The sequence below is a fragment of the Hemibagrus wyckioides genome, linkage group LG02, assembly GCF_019097595.1.
Source record: "Hemibagrus wyckioides isolate EC202008001 linkage group LG02, SWU_Hwy_1.0, whole genome shotgun sequence".
Classification (NCBI taxonomy): Eukaryota; Metazoa; Chordata; class Actinopteri; order Siluriformes; family Bagridae; genus Hemibagrus; species Hemibagrus wyckioides.
The window spans coordinates 18,727,925-18,748,927 of record NC_080711.1 but is presented as its reverse complement, the minus strand read 5'-3'; the positions used below and the strand labels follow the sequence as shown (position 1 = coordinate 18,748,927).

At 40.0% G+C, this 21,003-nt stretch overlaps 1 protein-coding gene across 2 annotated transcripts; it reads right to left on the bottom strand.

Annotated features, from left to right (window-relative positions):
- Positions 1-11,409: 11,409 nt before the first annotated feature.
- Positions 11,410-20,298, bottom strand: mcm7 (minichromosome maintenance complex component 7). Of its 2 annotated transcripts, none has more exons than XM_058376239.1 (15): positions 20,090-20,298; positions 18,261-18,340; positions 17,816-17,980; positions 17,610-17,734; positions 16,824-17,004; positions 16,580-16,717; positions 16,341-16,490; positions 16,114-16,228; positions 15,703-15,834; positions 15,536-15,619; positions 15,226-15,437; positions 14,327-14,592; positions 14,056-14,224; positions 12,785-12,894; positions 11,410-11,817 (listed from the first exon to the last, which is right to left on the bottom strand). In XM_058376239.1, the coding sequence occupies exons 1-15, from the start codon at positions 20,118-20,120 to the stop codon at positions 11,607-11,609; spliced, it is 2,169 nt and encodes a 722-aa protein (XP_058232222.1). In that variant the 5' UTR covers positions 20,121-20,298; the 3' UTR covers positions 11,410-11,606. The 2 variants fall into 2 exon arrangements, with proteins under 2 accessions (XP_058232222.1, XP_058232232.1); XM_058376249.1 differs by lacking the exon at positions 20,090-20,298 and adding an exon at positions 18,825-18,995.
- Positions 20,299-21,003: the final 705 nt, after the last annotated feature.

Below are 21,003 nucleotides of genomic sequence, written 5' to 3'. Positions count from 1 at the left end.
CTGATACACTGATGATATATGACTGATACACTGATACACTGATACACTGATGATATATGACTGATACACTGATGATATATGACTGATACACTGATGATATATGACTGATACACTGATGATATATGACTGATACACTGATGATATATGACTGATACACTGATACACTGATACACTGATGATATATGACTGATACACTGATGATATATGACTGATACACTGATGATATATGACTGATACACTGATGATATATGACTGATACACTGATGATATATGACTGATACACTGATACACTGATACACTGATGATATATGACTGATACACTGATGATATATGACTGATACACTGATACACTGATACACTGATGATATATGACTGATACACTGATACACTGATACACTGATGATATATGACTGATACACTGATGATATATGACTGATACACTGATGATATATGACTGATACACTGATGATATATGACTGATACACTGATGATATATGACTGATACACTGATACACTGATACACTGATGATATATGACTGATACACTGATGATATATGACTGATACACTGATACACTGATACACTGATGATATATGACTGATACACTGATACACTGATACACTGATGATATATGACTGATACACTGATGATATATGACTGATACACTGATGATATATGACTGATACACTGATGATATATGACTGATACACTGATGATATATGACTGATACACTGATACACTGATACACTGATGATATATGACTGATACACTGATACACTGATGATATATGACTGATACACTGATACACTGATACACTGATGATATATGACTGATACACTGATACACTGATGATATATGACTGATACACTGATACACTGATACACTGATGATATATGACTGATACACTGATACACTGATACACTGATGATATATGACTGATACACTGATACACTGATGATATATGACTGATACACTGATACACTGATACACTGATGATATATGACTGATACACTGATGATATATGACTGATACACTGATGATATATGACTGATACACTGATGATATATGACTGATACACTGATGATATATGACTGATACACTGATACACTGATACACTGATGATATATGACTGATACACTGATACACTGATACACTGATACACTGATGATATATGACTGATACACTGATACACTGATACACTGATGATATATGACTGATACACTGATACACTGATACACTGATACACTGATGATATATGACTGATACACTGATACACTGATACACTGATGATATATGACTGATACACTGATACACTGATACACTGATGATATATGACTGATACACTGATACACTGATACACTGATGATATATGACTGATACACTGATGATATATGACTGATACACTGATGATATATGACTGATACACTGATACACTGATACACTGATGATATATGACTGATACACTGATGATATATGACTGATACACTGATGATATATGACTGATACACTGATGATATATGACTGATACACTGATACACTGATGATATATGACTGATACACTGATGATATATGACTGATACACTGATACACTGATACACTGATGATATATGACTGATACACTGATACACTGATACACTGATGATATATGACTGATACACTGATGATATATGACTGATACACTGATGATATATGACTGATACACTGATACAGTGATACACTGATACACTGATGATATATGACTGATACACTGATGATATATGACTGATACACTGATACACTGATACACTGATACACTGATGATATATGACTGATACACTGATACACTGATACACTGATGATATATGACTGATACACTGATACACTGATACACTGATGATATATGACTGATACACTGATACAGTGATACACTGATACACTGATGATATATGACTGATACACTGATGATATATGACTGATACACTGATACACTGATACACTGATACACTGATGATATATGACTGATACACTGATACACTGATACACTGATACACTGATGATATATGACTGATACACTGATGATATATGACTGATACACTGATACACTGATACACTGATACACTGATGATATATGACTGATACACTGATACACTGATACACTGATGATATATGACTGATACACTGATACAGTGATACACTGATACACTGATGATATATGACTGATACACTGATGATATATGACTGATACACTGATACACTGATACACTGATACACTGATGATATATGACTGATACACTGATACACTGATGATATATGACTGATACACTGATACACTGATACACTGATGATATATGACTGATACACTGATACACTGATGATATATGACTGATACACTGATACACTGATACACTGATGATATATGACTGATACACTGATGATATATGACTGATACACTGATACACTGATGATATATGACTGATACACTGATGATATATGACTGATACACTGATACACTGATGATATATGACTGATACACTGATACACTGATACACTGATGATATATGACTGATACACTGATGATATATGACTGATACAGTGATGATATATGACTGATACACTGATACACTGATACACTGATGATATATGACTGATACACTGATACACTGATACACTGATGATATATGACTGATACACTGATACACTGATACACTGATACACTGATACACTGATACACTGATGATATATGACTGATACACTGATACACTGATGATATATGACTGATACACTGATACACTGATACACTGATGATATATGACTGATACACTGATACACTGATACACTGATGATATATGACTGATACACTGATACACTGATACACTGATGATATATGACTGATACACTGATACACTGATGATATATGACTGATACACTGATACACTGATGATATATGACTGATACACTGATACACTGATGATATATGACTGATACACTGATACACTGATGATATATGACTGATACACTGATGATATATGACTGATACACTGATGATATATGACTGATACACTGATACACTGATACACTGATGATATATGACTGATACACTGATACACTGATGATATATGACTGATACACTGATACACTGATGATATATGACTGATACACTGATGATATATGACTGATACACTGATGATATATGACTGATACACTGATGATATATGACTGATACACTGATACACTGATGATATATGACTGATACACTGATGATATATGACTGATACACTGATACACTGATGATATATGACTGATACACTGATGATATATGACTGATACACTGATGATATATGACTGATACACTGATACACTGATGATATATGACTGATAAACTGATACACTGATACACTGATGATATATGACTGATACACTGATGATATATGACTGATACACTGATGATATATGACTGATAAACTGATACACTGATACACTGATGATATATGACTGATACACTGATGATATATGACTGATACACTGATGATATATGACTGATACACTGATGATATATGACTGATAAACTGATACACTGATGATATATGACTGATACACTGATGATATATGACTGATACACTGATACACTGATGATATATGACTGATACACTGATGATATATGACTGATACACTGATACACTGATGATATATGACTGATACACTGATGATATATGACTGATACACTGATGATATATGACTGATACACTGATACACTGATGATATATGACTGATACACTGATGATATATGACTGATACACTGATGATATATGACTGATACACTGATACACTGATGATATATGACTGATAAACTGATACACTGATACACTGATGATATATGACTGATACACTGATGATATATGACTGATACACTGATGATATATGACTGATAAACTGATACACTGATACACTGATGATATATGACTGATACACTGATGATATATGACTGATACACTGATGATATATGACTGATACACTGATGATATATGACTGATAAACTGATACACTGATACACTGATGATATATGACTGATAAACTGATACACTGATACACTGATGATATATGACTGATACACTGATACACTGATGATATATGACTGATACACTGATACACTGATACACTGATGATATATGACTGATACACTGATACACTGATGATATATGACTGATACACTGATACACTGATACACTGATGATATATGACTGATACACTGATACACTGATACACTGATGATATATGACTGATACACTGATACACTGATGATATATGACTGATACACTGATGATATATGACTGATACACTGATGATATATGACTGATACACTGATGATATATGACTGATACACTGATACACTGATACACTGATACACTGATGATATATGACTGATACACTGATACACTGATACACTGATGATATATGACTGATACACTGATGATATATGACTGATACACTGATGATATATGACTGATACACTGATGATATATGACTGATACACTGATACACTGATACACTGATACACTGATGATATATGACTGATACACTGATACACTGATACACTGATGATATATGACTGATACACTGATACACTGATACACTGATGATATATGACTGATACACTGATGATATATGACTGATACACTGATACACTGATACACTGATACACTGATGATATATGACTGATACACTGATACACTGATACACTGATGATATATGACTGATACACTGATACACTGATACACTGATGATATATGACTGATACACTGATACACTGATACACTGATGATATATGACTGATACACTGATACACTGATACACTGATGATATATGACTGATACACTGATGATATATGACTGATACACTGATGATATATGACTGATACACTGATGATATATGACTGATACACTGATACACTGATACACTGATGATATATGACTGATACACTGATGATATATGACTGATACACTGATGATATATGACTGATACACTGATGATATATGACTGATACACTGATACACTGATACACTGATACACTGATGATATATGACTGATACACTGATTATATATGACTGATACACTGATGATATATGACTGATACACTGATACACTGATACACTGATACACTGATGATATATGACTGATACACTGATGATATATGACTGATACACTGATGATATATGACTGATACACTGATGATATATGACTGATACACTGATACACTGATACACTGATACACTGATGATATATGACTGATACACTGATTATATATGATTTGGTTATGGTCAAGTTTATATAGGCATTTGTTTTAAAACCATCTGTGGCTCAAATCTTCCTCTGTGGTGCATATCCTACAGTACAGTATGGTGCAACAATTCATGTCCTGCCACGTGCAACACACACAGAAACCATATGCAGATGTGTGTGTGTGCGTGTGTGTGTGTGTGTGTTCACTTTAAATGAGAGAGCCCTGACAAAGCAGTCAGCATTTATCCGTGATGTTAGACTTGAAGGTGTGCACTTTAAGGCAACATGAGATACCGAGGTTTACATTTTATCCCTGTAGACTCTGACACTGACATCTCCTACCTCCTTGTGAGTGTTCTTGACCTGGTTAGATGTTGTGAAGGTGCAGTCCATCTTTTTAAAGAACGTCCCAAACTGTTGCTTTATTTCTCTGTTATATTTCCGATAGACTTTCTGTTTGTGTTACTGTCCAAATACTTATGGACCCAACCGTAGTAGTAGTTAAAGGCATAAAGTGTGTTGGAAAAGGATGTTCAGTATGAGCGGATGCTGGGAAAAAGAAGTCCTGGGATGAGTATAAGAGAGTCTTCAGGGTTTCTGAGGGAGTTCTTGGAAGGTAGAAATGTCCAGCTTTGACTATTCACCGAGGAAAAGGGGAGATTTTTTTCTGATGAAGCTTTTTCTGAGAAATCTTTGGGTGTCCATCCAAACAGCATGGACAAAAAGGGGGCAAGGTTGTAATAGTAGCATGGTTCTGTTTAATCACGTTGTAGAAAGTGGTGTAGTGATTAGCATTTATGACAAGATCTAATCAACCACAATCACTCCATTATAAAACTTAGAAGTGGGTAGGGTTGGAAAGTCCATGAAAATACACACATATTTTAGTTCAGAACTGAATGCAGTTTATTAGTGTAGACAAAAATATCAAGAAACATGGCAGGATGTCAGCTGTGGTGATTTTCTCATGCTCCACAACAGAGTTAGTGCTAAAGCTAGCCATGTCTGTCTAAAGATGGATAAGCTGCCAGATTAAAGTGTTGACATTGAGGACGAGTACAAACTAAACCCTAGATGACATGAAGTTGTTTGAAAAAGCATCTTGAGGTAAGTTTAGCTAGTTTGCTGACATTTTTTTTCTCTTAGCGTTTGTCCCACACACTTACAGGGTCCGCTGTTTGTAGCGGATCAATCGACCCGCGGGATTTGGCACAGGTTTTACACCGATTGCCCTTCCTGTCGCAACCCTCCCATTTTTATCCAGGCTTGGGACTGGTGCCGAGAGTCAACTCTTTAGCGGCTGGGGTGGCACCCTGCCCGGGAATCGGAGCAGGGCCGCAGCAATGGGAGCATGGGAGAAAACAAAGAATGAAAGAAAAAGGAGAGAAAGAAAAACAACACAAAAAAAACAAACAAAACAAAAAAAAACATGTATGTTGAGCTGTAGTTTTAAATATGGTCATACATTTTGTTAAGTACTTCTAAGGTGGCCAAAAGGTCTATGAGAGGCATCCATATTCTTCTAAAAGCATCGTCCCTGTTTCTTAAGTTGTAGGTATACTGTTCCAATCGTAATGTCTCATTCAGAAGTTGTTGAAACAGTTCAAATGTTGGAGGCCTTGGATTCCAGTTGAGCAAGATGCATTTTTTTTGCTAAATATGATATTACGCCAAGCCTCCTTACAGATATAGGGTCAAGTGTCCTGTCCAATTCCGTACCAAACAGATGTAGTGTTGGTGCATTGTCCAGTGGAATTTGCAAAGCCCTGGCTGTGAAATCCTGTACAGCTTTCCAAAAATATTTTAATTTTCTACATTCCCAAAAGATGTGCATAACTGATCCTATATAGGTTTTACACCGATGACATCTGGACGATACATTAGGATGCATTTTACTCAATCGGAGTGGGGTAAGGTACATCCTGTGCATAAATAGTTTTGTTCAGCTATTTTGTTACAAGAAAAAGAAGTGAAAATATTCTGACATATAGTCCCCCCATTGTTCCTCACTGAAATTACGCCCTAGATCTCTTTGCCACACATTTTTAAGTGAGACCAAGGAAGAATTATGATAGTCAGTACCGAGTATATCTCAGAAATCCTTCCTTTCAATATGTGGGAATTCATCAAAATCTCCTCCATCCTGGAACACCTCAGAGATATTCGTCCTGCCTTTTCAAGAGTGGTTATCAAATGACATATTTGAAGGTATTTATAGAACTCCTGTCTTGGAATCTGAAACTCCATCCTTAGATCTGAAAAGGACTTAAGGGAACAGTTGGTAAACAAATCTTGAAATTGACATATACCATATTCTTTCCACTTTATGACCAGAGACTTTCAGAGTGTGGATGGTAGATCTGGATTGGAGGACGGGGGCTAAAATAGAGATTTTAGCAGAAGAACCATAACAGGCTATATTTAACCATTATTTTGTCCCACTCCTCTTTACAGATCCTCTCCAAGTCATTAAGGTTTCGAGGCTGACGTTTGGCAACTTGAACCTTCAGCTCCCTCCACAGATTTTCTATGGGATTAAGGTCTGGAGACTGGCTAGGCCACTCCAGGACCTTAATGTGCTTCTTCTTGAGCCACTCCTTTGTTCCCTTGGCCGTGTGTTTTGGGTCATTGTCATGCTGGAATACCTATCCACGCCCCATTTTCAATGCCCAAAGCAGTGCAGTTGTCCTGTCCCCTTAGCAGAAAAACACCCCCAAAAGCATAATGTTTCCACTTCCATGTTTGACGGTGGGGATGGTGTTCTTGGGGTCATAGACAGCATTCCTCCTCCTCCAAACACGGTCAGTTGAGTTGATGCCAAAGAGCTTGATTTTGGTCTCATCTGACCACAAAACTTTCACCGAGTTCTCCTCTGAATCATTCAGATGTTCATTGGCAAACTTTAGACGGGCCTGTACATGCACTTTCTTGAGCAGGGAGACCTTGCGGGCGCTGCAGGATTTCAGTCCTTCATGGCGTAGTGTGTTACCAATTATTTTCTTGGTGACTATGGTCCCAGCTGCCTTGAGATCATTGAGAAGATCCTCCTGTGTAGTTCTGGGCTGATTCTTCACCATTCTCATGATCATTGTAACTCCACGAGGTGAGATCTTGCCCCAGACCGAGGCAGATTGACAGTTATTTTGTGTTTCCTCCATTTTTTACGACAACAATCGTACCAACTGTTATCACCTTCTCACCAAGCTGCTTGGCGATGGTCTTATAGCCCATTCCAGCCTTGTGTAGGTCTATAATCTTATCCCTGACATCCTTGGACAGCTCTTTGGTCTTGGCCATGGTGGAAAATTTGGAATCTGATTGATTGATTGCTTCTGTGGACAGGTGTCTTTTATACAGGTAACAAGCTGAGATTAGGAACACTTCCTTTAAGAGACTGCTTCTAATCTGAGCTTGTTACCTATATAAAAGACATGTGGGAGCCAGAAATCTTCAACTTTTTTTTGAAATGCATTTTTCTGGATTTTTTTTGTTATTCTGTCTCTCACTGTTCAAATAAACCTACCATTAAAATTATAGACTGATCATTTCTTTGTCAGTGGGTAAACGTACAAAATCAGCAGGGGATCAAATAATTTTTTCCCTTAATATACATTGATCAGGCATAACATTATGAGCAGTGTCAGGTGAAGTGAATAACACTGATGATCTCCTCATCATGGCACCTGTTAGTGGGTGGGATGTATTAGAGGCAGCAAGTGAACATTTGTCCTCAAAGTTGATGTGTTAGAAGCAGGAAAAATGGGCAAGCGTAAGGATTTGAGCGAGTTTGATGAAGGGCCAAATTGTGATGGCTAGACCACTGGATCAGAGCATCTCCAAAACTGCAGCTCTTGTGGGGTGTTCCCAGTCTGGAGTGGTCAGTATCTATCAAAAGTGGTCCAAGGAAGGAATAGTGGTGAACCGGTGAAAGGGTCAAGGGCGGCCGAGGCTTGTGGTCTGATCTAACAGATGAGCTACTGTTGCTCAAATTTCTGAAGAAGCTAATGCTGGTTCTTATAGAAAGGTGTCAGAATACACAGTGCATCACAGTTTGTTGTGTATGGGGCTGAATAGCTGCAGACCAGTCAGGGCTCCCATGCTGACCCCTGTGTACCGCTGAAGGTGCCAACAATGGGTATGTGAGCATCAGAACTGGACCACGGAGCAATGGAAGAAGGTGGCCTGGTCTGATGAATCACGTTTTCTTTTAAGTCACGTTACCAGAGGAACACATGGGAAGAAGGCAAGCCGGCGGAGGCAGTGTCACGCTTTAGGCGTTCCGCTGGGAAACCTTGGGTCCTGCCATCCATGTGGATGTTACTTTGACACGTACCACCTACCTAAGCATTGTTGCAGACCATGTACACTCTTTCATAGACACGGTATTCCCTGATGGCTTTGGTCTCTTTCAGCAGGATAATGCACCGTGCCACAAAGCAAAAATGGTTCAGGAATGGTTTGATGAGCACAACAAGAAGTTTGAGGTGTTGACTGGCCTGCACAGAGTCCTGACCTCAACCTGACATCCATTCTCAATCCATTCGAGCGCCTGTAGGACATGCTGGACAAACAAGTCCGATCCATGGAGGCTCCACCATGCAACTTACATGACTTAAAGGATCTGCTGCTAACATCTCGGTGCCAGATACCACAGCACACCTTCAGGGATCTAGTGGAGTCCATGCTTCGACAGGTCAGGGCTGTTTTGGCAGCAAAAGAGGGACCAACACAGTATTAGGCAGGTGGTCATAATGTTATTGCTTTAAAAAATATCACAGGTTTTGCTTTCACTAGATTTTGGATACTTAGTTTAGGACACTAGATATCTCTAGAACGGCTGGTTGAATGCTATCATCATAACCCGCAGATAAACTGATCATGTGTTAGAACTCATCCCAGCAAGGTCAAATGTCTGAAATAAGTTTTTCTTCACTTGTTTGGTTCCTGTTTAAAATATACAATGGGTGTTTTTAAAGAAAGACAAGACTCTTCTTATTAGATGTGAAGCATTTACATTTACAGGATTGAAGATTTTCCACAAAGGGGTTGTTATTGGTAGTCTAGTACAAAGAAATGTAACTGTGTTAATGTACTACTGATAACAGGTTTAATCTGTTAATCTCACTGGATTAAAGAGTATTCTGTATTACTGAAATCATATTATTGCTAATATTAATATTTAATTAATAAATTGCTATTAAATACAGTGACTGATGTTCTGTATTATTTAAGTCAATAGATAATTGCATTGCTTAATCATGTGAAAACTAGGTGCCAGTCATACCACCAAAGAAGGGCAACACCTCATATAAGTGCATTTTTTCTGGCAAGGGTGAAACATTTCCTTGAAAATACTTTAATAAATAAATTAAACAGATTTTCGGATTAAACAGATTTGGGTTGAGAAACTCATCATCCTGATGCCTTATACAGTACATGTACATACATTACATTGCCAAACGTTTTGGGACGTCTGCCTTTACATGCACATGAATGTAATATGGAGTTGCCCCGCCCTTTGCAACTATGACAGCTTCAACTCTTCTGGAAAAGATTTCCACAAGGTTTAGGAGTGTGTTTATGGGAATTTTTGACCATTCCTCTAGAAGCACGTTTATGAGGTCAGGAACCGATGTTGGACGAGAAGCTCTAGCTCGCAGTCTCCGCTCTAATTCATCCCAAAGGTGTTCTATCAGGTTGAGGTCAGGACTCTGTGCAGGCCAGTCAAGTTCCTCCACACCAAACTCACTCATCCATGTCTTTATGGACCTTGCTTTGTGCACTGGTGTGCAGTCATGTTGGAACAGGAAGGGGTCATCCCCAAACTGTTCCCACAAAGTTAGGAGCATGAAATTGTCCAAAATGTCTTGGTATGCTGAAGCATTAAGTGTTCCTTTCACTGGAACTAAGAGGCCGAGCCCAACCCCCTGAAAAACACCTGGATTCAATGATTTGGAGGGGTGTCCCAAAACTTCTGGCAATATAGTGTATATCAGTAAAATGTTGTTTGTCAACTTAGAGTGTAAACACACATTTCACTTTCCCTGCTTTAGCAACAATCTGATTAACATTCATGCCAGTCCATCAAAGATCAACTGCTCAGAATCCTTCGCTACCAGCAGTAAAGGAAACAAACACAAACAGGCCTCATCACTGAAGTGTATGTGCAGAGCTTTATTAAGGGAGTAATATGTACAGAATAAAACAAACTCTCAATATTAATCACGAACAGGAAGGCCATAACAAAATGTCCAATAGCAATATGCTAATAAGCCACAGCCAGTTAAACATCGAACACACAGATAGGGGTGTGTTAAAAGAAGGCATTGCAAAAGCATGTGCGTGTGTATATCAGACAAAGGTGATGCGTGAGCGCGTGTTGTTGATCTGCCACACGTTGAGCTCTTCGTACTCCTGAAGTGCAGAATTAAACTGAGCTGGAGTGAAACCACGCGATACACACCGGTGTTCTGCGTCGGCCATGCGCACGGCCCGCACCTTCCCACCTTCAGACACCAACTCGCGCACCAGAGAAAAGATGACATCGGCAGGACGCTGGGACCTATACACACATACATACAGGTAAGATTAAGCAAGAACCCAAACTAGAAGACCACAGGTACTGCGCTGCTCTCCATCTGGTTTTCTTTTTAAATTACATGATAATGTGTACTTGCACTTTATGAGTGCCGTGCGTCTGCTCTATATAAGCAGTTAATGATATACAGGTAAAGAACACTAAATGGCTCCTGTATGGAAGTGTAATGTCATCAGAATTAACTGGTTTTAAACACAAAGCCACACTGGGCTTTAGAACGCCTGAATGGCTCTCTTTTCCAACTATTAGGAAACTGGAAAAGCATGTCAACATTTTTTGTTTTTGTAAACTGTATTAAACAACCTTAAAATGTTTTGACGCACATTTTCAGCACAAATTCATTACTTTATCCATGTAAATAGAAAATACTGCAAAAGTCAGGACTTCCACAGCCCATTGATAAGAAAAATAGATGAATTAATTTATAAATAATAAAAGAAAAGAAAAAAAAGTTACAGATAAAGTGAAAATTAAACAAAACTCCTATTTATAAATAAAATAGATCACTAATCAGAATAAAAGTTATCTACATAATCCCCTGATAATGGGGATGGATCTCATATAACCAGTCATAAGATGGTCTTTTTCCACTTGCTTCACTTGTTGTCCCAAAATATACAAAGAAATTTGTATGAAACTGGTTTTCTTAGATTATTCAATAAAGCAGTTTTTCCCCGTATTTGTGGACTGTAGAGAACTTGCATCAATAAAAACAAAATATTCTTAAGCTTGAAGTTGTGATGGAAAAAATTATTCCATTGAATTAAACAAAATTAAGAACTTTAAACTGCAAAAATAAATAAATAAATATACATAAAAAAATAATCTAAAACAAAATCTCTTCACGATTTTGGTTAAGACTACAAAGGAATAAGATGAAGGAGGTTTCTTTACAACTCTTAATGTACACATCTTGCATGCGTGTGCTTACCTGGCGGTGGTTGATTTATCAGGCTGCAACGAGTCTTTGCTCATCTCCATCAGCCTCATCGCTTCATTTACATCCTCCTTCTCAACCACGTCCACCATACGGAGACGTGCCTGCAATCCACACACACACAAATAATAAGCACCATACATAACATTCATAAACACAAACATTGCACACGGAGATGCTCCACAGTGAGTTGTGCCGGCACTGTCAGACCGAGACAAGTGCAATGCCTTATGGAAAATCCAGCAATTGCCCAAGTCTCCGCCTCTCAACACCAGCTACTCTTCTCTACTGGCTTTGCGCTGCTTCCAAGCTCCACCCCCAAGCTCTGAGCGTACGATCTTGTGACCGTTCGAGGTGCGGTCAGTTTTGCATGGGTTTGCACAGCGGTGAATGATGAAGGCTGAATGCCGACCCTGCAAAGCTGACCGCTGCCACGAGTGTGTAGAAGATGCCTGTGTGAATATGCATGGCTCCCTCTTCTGGACAGAACAGATTAATACAGCTCAGCATGACACTGGATGCTTTAACAAATGTGCATGTTGTGCAGCAGTGTGTGTGAAGTGCTGGTTCTGCAGTAGGTCTTGTGTTCAGCTACCTGCACAAACAGCACTTTTAACACTCAGCCGCTCAGATCTCGAAGTCATGACCCCTAACCCTGCATCAAATGATGCCCTATTTAACAATTTTTAGAGCACAATAAATATGCACAGGTAATTCAACCATATGCTCTAGCTGTGCACAGTACCCATTAGGCTTTGCTGCATCAGAGAAGTGTAGGGCAGACTATAGTTCAGCAAGTGTGGCTTGGGACACCTCCATGGCGGCTTGGTGAACAAAAATAAGTGCACCAAATCCATCAGTGGGTGTCTTTGTTAGTGTACATCAATCGGTTCCCTACACTACCACTGGAACCTGCATTAGCATACTATAGAGTGTAGGGAACAGGGAGAGTTTTAGGAGAGAGTGTAACTGCATGCATCACTTTACACCATTCCAAACAATCCTACTTTATCCAGTCTGTTTGGCTACACGGAGAAGGTCTGTCCGGTCTGATCAGCTGATCGGTCTGATGTCGTTTCATCTCCGATAGCGTTACGGTGACGTGGCTGATGTAAGACAGAAGTGCCCACAATGCAGTAGAACAGACACACTACCTGCACTGTAAGCACTTTATCACACACAAACCATTAACTCACACCAGCGAGACTGTGTGTAGGTATGTGATATGATTATGGACAGTAGTGGAAGTGTGCACGTGTTCATACCAAGGCTGTGGACAGACGCAGGATGGACAGTAGGGTTCGGGCTGAGGTAAAGGTGGTATCCTTGCTGACTCGTGCCTCCTTCCTCATCTCCACATACGCAGCTGTGATGTAATCGGTCAGACCCTCTGGGATGACCGGCTGCTTCTTCTTACACTTACTGATATATCGCCTAAACCAGAGACAAAGATGATGGTCACGGTAGTGCTCAAGTACTATGAAGTATACTCTCTATATTAGGCATATTCCTAAAACCTAAACTGTGTATGGGTACCTCATGAGCTTCATGTCGATAGGTGTATAGTGTGTGGGTGGCTGTTTGCAGTGCTGGTGGACGTGTGTGATGTGCTGTGCGAGCTGCAGGTCTTTCTGGGTGTCCGGTTTATCCTGGATGAGCCAGAGCAGGTCGAAACGTGACAGCAGCGCCGCCGGAAGCTGGATGTTTTGCTCGATGCTTTTGCGTGGGTTGTAGCGGCCGAACGCAGGGTTTGCAGCCGCCAAGATGGAGCAGCGTGCGTTCAGAGACGTCATTATCCCTGCCTGTGTTGACACACACACACACGTTAGTGGTTATGGAAACAGAACAAGAGAAACACGCTGGCAAGTTTTTGTAAATTATTTGGATTAATGTCCATTCAAATAGCTACATCACAGACCACACACACTACTAAACACCATGCCAAGGAAAATGTCATTCTATTGAAACACTGTGTCCAGGCACCTTCACGATATATCCTCTTTATTCACACAAAGTTAAACACTATATTAAACTGCATCCTACAATATCACATAGAAAGCATTATCACAATATATTTTACTATCTCCGTGTTTTCCGCGGCAACAATAAATCCAATAAAGATTCCACGACCAGTCCCCAACATCTGACCGCCTCTCAAATAACCATAATACTATACAGAACAATAAACCAGTTCATAAGAATATAAGCACTGGACACTCATGTACAGTTGAACTTAATGATAAACTTAATGAACAATGTGTCAGTGTGTTAAAATCTGAAATTAGGGAACAAAAGGCCAGAATCCACCAACAGGACAAGCTAAACTTCCTGTGGATACTGTGGAACATGCCACACGCTAAGACAAGTGTTTTCTAGTTTTGCAGCGACACAACAGCTTTTGGAGTCAACTCCCAATGATATGGGCCACATGTTACCTTAGCAATAGAGATGGTCTGCTGCTCCATGACCTCATGGATGGCGGTTCGATCTGCATCAGCCATTTTATCAAACTCATCGATGCAGCACACGCCCAGATCAGCCAGCACTAAAGCTCCTCCCTCCAACGTCATCTCCCCGGTGACAGGATCACGCATCACTGCTGCGGTCAAACCCACACCTGATGAGCCACGGCCAGTTGTGTATTGACCTAGAGAGAGAGAGAGAACACAAGTGTCATTTTGATTAAATCCCTTTAAAGTACATCTGCTGGTGCTTTAGTGAAACTAGTGAGTGTCTCAAACGTACTGCGAGGCGCCAGGCGATCGATGTAAGACAGCAGCTGAGATTTGGCCACACCGGGATCTCCCATCAGACAGATATTAATGTTACCTACACCCAAACAGACACGAAAATTAATCATTCAAACCCAGCGTCAATTAAACACAGCTGGACAGCAAGGACAACGTACACACCCCTGATCTTCATGCCACGTGGATTTTGCTCGACTCCACCCACCAGCAGCAACAGCAGCGCCTTCTTCACGTCCTCATGACCATAGATCTCTGGTGCAATTGAACCTGCCAGTTTCTCATAAAAATCTTCCTCTAAAACACAATTACAAACAAAAAATTCATGAGCACCACTGTTGGGTTTAGAACTACTATGTTAATGGGTCAATACTGAAAATATTCTCATGTCCATATTTAACACTAGCCATTACATCATACGCTATGAAATGTACATGCGTGTTGTGAGCATGTAATTAAATGATTTAATTATTATTATTTTTTAAAAATAAACATTAGACATGATATTCTGTCCAATTGTGAGTTTGGGCATCAGTGTAGACAGACGGAAAAGAATCGAGTCCTCATTCAGCTCACCTGTGATCTGTCTGAGCTCATCATCAGTAAGATCCTCCACCCCAAGTTCATCATCCTCAGTCTTATTCATCAGTGTGATAGAGTGTGCTTCCATATACGTCTCTGATAACAGACCCTGAGACAAAGAAACACAAGCTGACCAACAGGTATACTATAACCATTCTACTTGAATGAATAGCGCAATTTCGTCTCATGTTATATAATGGTGTGTGTGTGTGTGTGCATACCTGTACTGCCTGTCTGAACCCAGTTCGTAGTAGCGGAAGGAAGACTCCAGAAATGGTCACATGATCTCCAGGCTGAGCTGAACGTGTGTTTTCTCCACGCACCGACACGGTCATACTCCGCGGGATATTACCCACCGGCACCTGCTCACTCTGCGCACACACACATCAGAGAACAGTCACTTATGCACTCTTAAATACAAAACAATTGTTTGTGGATTTGTTACATTTCACACACTCACATGCTCCTGGATGCGCAGCTCCTGGAACTTCACAAACTTTGAACCCCGTGTCTGTAAGTACAGACGGCCTCCCGACTTATTGGTCACGCACTCCTGACTCGGACACATGATCAGTGGCATGAAGCTCTGAGACGCAATCTGTCGGCGGAAACCATTTCTAATTAGCTTGCTTATGTCACCATATTATTCGGAATACATGTAGGACATGGCTGACGAATACAGCACTCTCTATTGATCGTCATACCGGTTGGTAAGTCTCCGCACCACACTGGTCACATGTATAGGTGGCAACTGCCATCATGGGTTTGACCTCAGAAGCCCTGGTAACAATGCCTCGGACTGTCACAAGCTTTCCAATGGAGTCTGCTTTAACATCCCTGATGACCTTTAGCTTAGCAGAGGAAGGAGGACGGAAATACAGCTCACTGAGAGAGAGAGAGAGAGAGAGAGAGAGAGAGAGAAATACAAATGGGATGTAGATGGTTACATTGGTTGTGTATAATCAATTGATAATATCTATAACAAAACAGTCTGGTGCACTGGTAGCTATGGCAACACTCATCTACACCAATATGCACTGTCAAGATCAGCATAAAAATAAAAAAGCCGGACTAATCACTAACACGTCAGGCAATAATCAAAAAGTAATATCAGAACGCACTCTGGTTACCCATGGTCAAATAGAGAGATTATGACTGCTTTATTAGGGCCTCACCAGATACCCTAGTGGTCCTGATCATAGAGTGCTTCCTGTCCCACGCATTGTCGTGCTGAGCTAGCTGGCTTGCTAATGTAATAGCCTTGTTATTAAAGTCTAATTAAACATTAAAACAATCCCACTCAAAATTATAAACCCAGCCAATTCATAACTCATGCTCAATAATTATGCTTTACCCCAAGAGTATGTGTGACACGCATCCAAATACAGGCAAAGAACTCTACATGGTTAGACTATAAAAAAAAAACAACGACGCATGTTGGTCTACTCAGCACTACACTGTAACCTTAGACCACTCTTTCACACACTCACAATCTTCTCATGAGCTCAGCAGGGTACTGGTTCCTGGGATCACGTGTATCAGCAGGGTCGCGACCTCTTCCCTCCATCATCAGACGGTGTTCGATGTAAACATCAAGTGCATCTTTAGCCACCACCTGAAATGAAATAAAACAATATGAACAACTGTAAACACAGCTAATCACACTTTACTGGTGCTACTTTCAGTGTGTGTGTACCTCACGCTCTCTGTATTCAGGCAGAAGCTCGTGCACAGAATCGGAGAAGAGTGTGATGTATCTCTTTGTGTTCTCACAAATGCTCTCCACAAGCTCGGGGTCCTCCTCGGCGATGTCGTCCAGATCCACCACCAATGCCACCTGCTCTCTGTGAGCCAGAGACACCTGCAAACAAAAGGTAGAAGGGTTTATTGCCCAATCTTGGAGCATCAATGTTCATGTTAAGACGGTATAATAAACGTTTTCAGGGACATTTTGTCTGAGGAACACTTTACACTAATTGTTTATTATTTTTCATTTTATTCTCTTTTGGGCGCCACCAGATTTTGTATTCAAACAATGTAGTGATGTTTCATATAATTTCTCATATACACATTATATATATATATATATATATATATAAAAATATATATATATAAATCAAGCATCAGCCTGAAGTTCTCACCAGCTGAGCGCCATATTTGAAGACCTTCTTCCCAGAGTCATCTTCAGTGTAGAACTCCTGCAGGAAGCGCTTACATTTCTCTAAACACAAACAAAAACAACATTAAAAACCCTCCGAGGTAAACCTGCGAGAGTAGGCGTGGCCTCTCTCTCCCATAGGCGCGCGCGACAGAAACCTGCACTGCGCGAGCCCGTCCGTTGACAAAAATCAAGTCACGTGACCCCCGCAAAACACATAACCCCTCCCTCCCCCAGCAGAGGAAGTAACAACAAAGTGTAGTACACACCAATCCTTCAGCCGTTTACAATAAAAATATAAAACATCAGATTGAAGGCGCGAAATAAATATGTACAGGAAAGATCAAACCGGATATGCTAACAATCATTAATACTACTTTATTTTATTTTAAAAAGAAGTAATCCTATCCGTTTTTCAGCAATTCTCACACACTTATCCCGCAAAGCTGCTCTTGCTCCCCGAGCCCCCTCTTTCTCCCAGCCATCTTTAAATTTTTTTTAAGGTTTTAAAAACAACCCCCCGGATTTGGCTTTGTTATATACGAACCAACTTCCAGCGCGCGGTTCGATGATGAAGGAGAAGACAGTGTGGAGGTCTCGCTCAGCTTTCCGTCTGCAGCCCGTTACACGACGCATTGTGAACATACACACAACTTCGCTGTTTTTGTAAACAAAGGAGCACATGGCTGGCGAGCCCCGTAACGGAGGTGTCTACTTCCGCCACGCGCACGCGCCCTGGGCGCTGCTTCAAATAGTGCCCTCCTCATCACAGTTCCCAAAATAAACAGCGGGGGCAAAAAAAGAAAAACACCTCCAACCAAAACCATCGGTGTTTACTTTGGGTTAGCAGTTAAGAGTGTATCGCAAGATGAACAGAACAGCACTCGGTGACTCCGAACAAGGGAAGAGGAGGAGGAGGGAGGGGTGATGGCCGTGTTGCGCGCGCGCGCGGAAGAAGCGCCAGCTGCGTCACAACTCATCCCCCAACTGAGCTAAGTGCCGTTTACTTGCGGAGGGAAAAAACTACGGCTGCATCCCAAAAACACCACCCTACCGCAACACACAGCGTGTTTCAATAATAATTAGAGACACTGGGACGCCATCCCCGTTTAGTGTACTAATAAAATGTCTGGAACAGATCCACAGCGTTAACGTTTCTTTTTCTCACCGCAGATCTATTTCGGGACCTGTTTATAAAAGCGTTTGATAAAATACAAATCTTTTAATGAAAAAAATGATACATATGCACCGGGATGGATTTAAATGCGTTGCTGTTGCTCAGTGTTTACATGGCTGAGCACGCGCTCTCCGCGCTCTTTGTTTTAGGAGGTTCATCCGGGTAACTTTAGCCCAGCCCTCTCCATCCGGGTCCTTTCAGGGTGCTCTGGGACGGGAGATACGAAACTTCGAACGTTCGGCTAAGTTATAAATAAAAGTTATGCTGCACGTTCATTTTCAAAGTCTGATTCTAGTGTGATTCTAAACTGTCTTAAATTCACGAATCCAACTCCACAAACTGGACCGCTTGCGAAAAATTTGTTTCAGAGTAGTTTGTTAGCAGGAACGCTAACAATGGCCCTGTAGTGAGTGCATTGCTTTACAGCCACCCGGTTCAGTGATGGCAGTAAGCGGTGAAATGTTTATCACCGGCTACAGACGTTACCAGATCTACTCCAGGCCACATATAATGGTACACATAAACGTACTTAGGCACCTGCTTCGATATTCCAAAAATACAGCGAGTGCATTAATTCATTTCTGCTCCAGTGTGAAGAATGACCCAACTTTAGTAGAGCTCGTGCACTCACTCACCTTTCTCCGACGCGTAGTCCTTCGGTGCCATTTTTCAGCCAAAAAAGAAAATTCAGACACCAGAGCAATTAAAATCCACACCGAATGTAGCGCAAAATACCACTAGATGTTTTAATTATTTTTTTTTAAAACAAATAAGATATATATCTTATTCCCCGCGTCAGATACACACGCTACCCACAAACAAGAACTACTGCGAAAACTGGCGCGAGTCTTCTCTCACGCTCAGCCAATGAGAACACCGGACGAATTGCGGCGTAGACCAATGAAATCGCCCGGAACCCTGCGCTCAAAGCCAATCAACCTGCACCAGTACAGGTTTGCGAGGGCGGGCTTTCTTCGTGGCGCGAAAACCGAGAGGAACGCAATGCACCACGTGACCGCGCCGTCCAATCGTATGGCGGGATAGAAGCGCGCCAAAATGGCTGCCGGAACAAAAGCGACGGAGCGCGCGAGTCTGGGGCTTTAAAGCCGACAATAAAATGGCGGCGGTCATTCTCAGTGATCAGGCTCTCCCGAGGAGATAAGAAACGGAAAATGATTTTAAATTGATTGTTAACTTTTTTTTTGACAATTTATAGAAACATTTACGTTATATTAACCTTCATATATATATACACATATTAACCTTCATTATATATATATATATATATATATATATATATATATATATATATATATATATATATAAATATATATATAAATATATATATATATATATATATATAAATATATATATATATATATATATATATATATATATATATATATATATATATATATATATATATATATAAATATATATATATAAATATATATAAATATATATATATATAAATATATATATATATATAAATGGTTTTAAATTTTCTTTCCTTTTCTGTTTGTTGCGCTGTATTCACTATCTGGAGCTA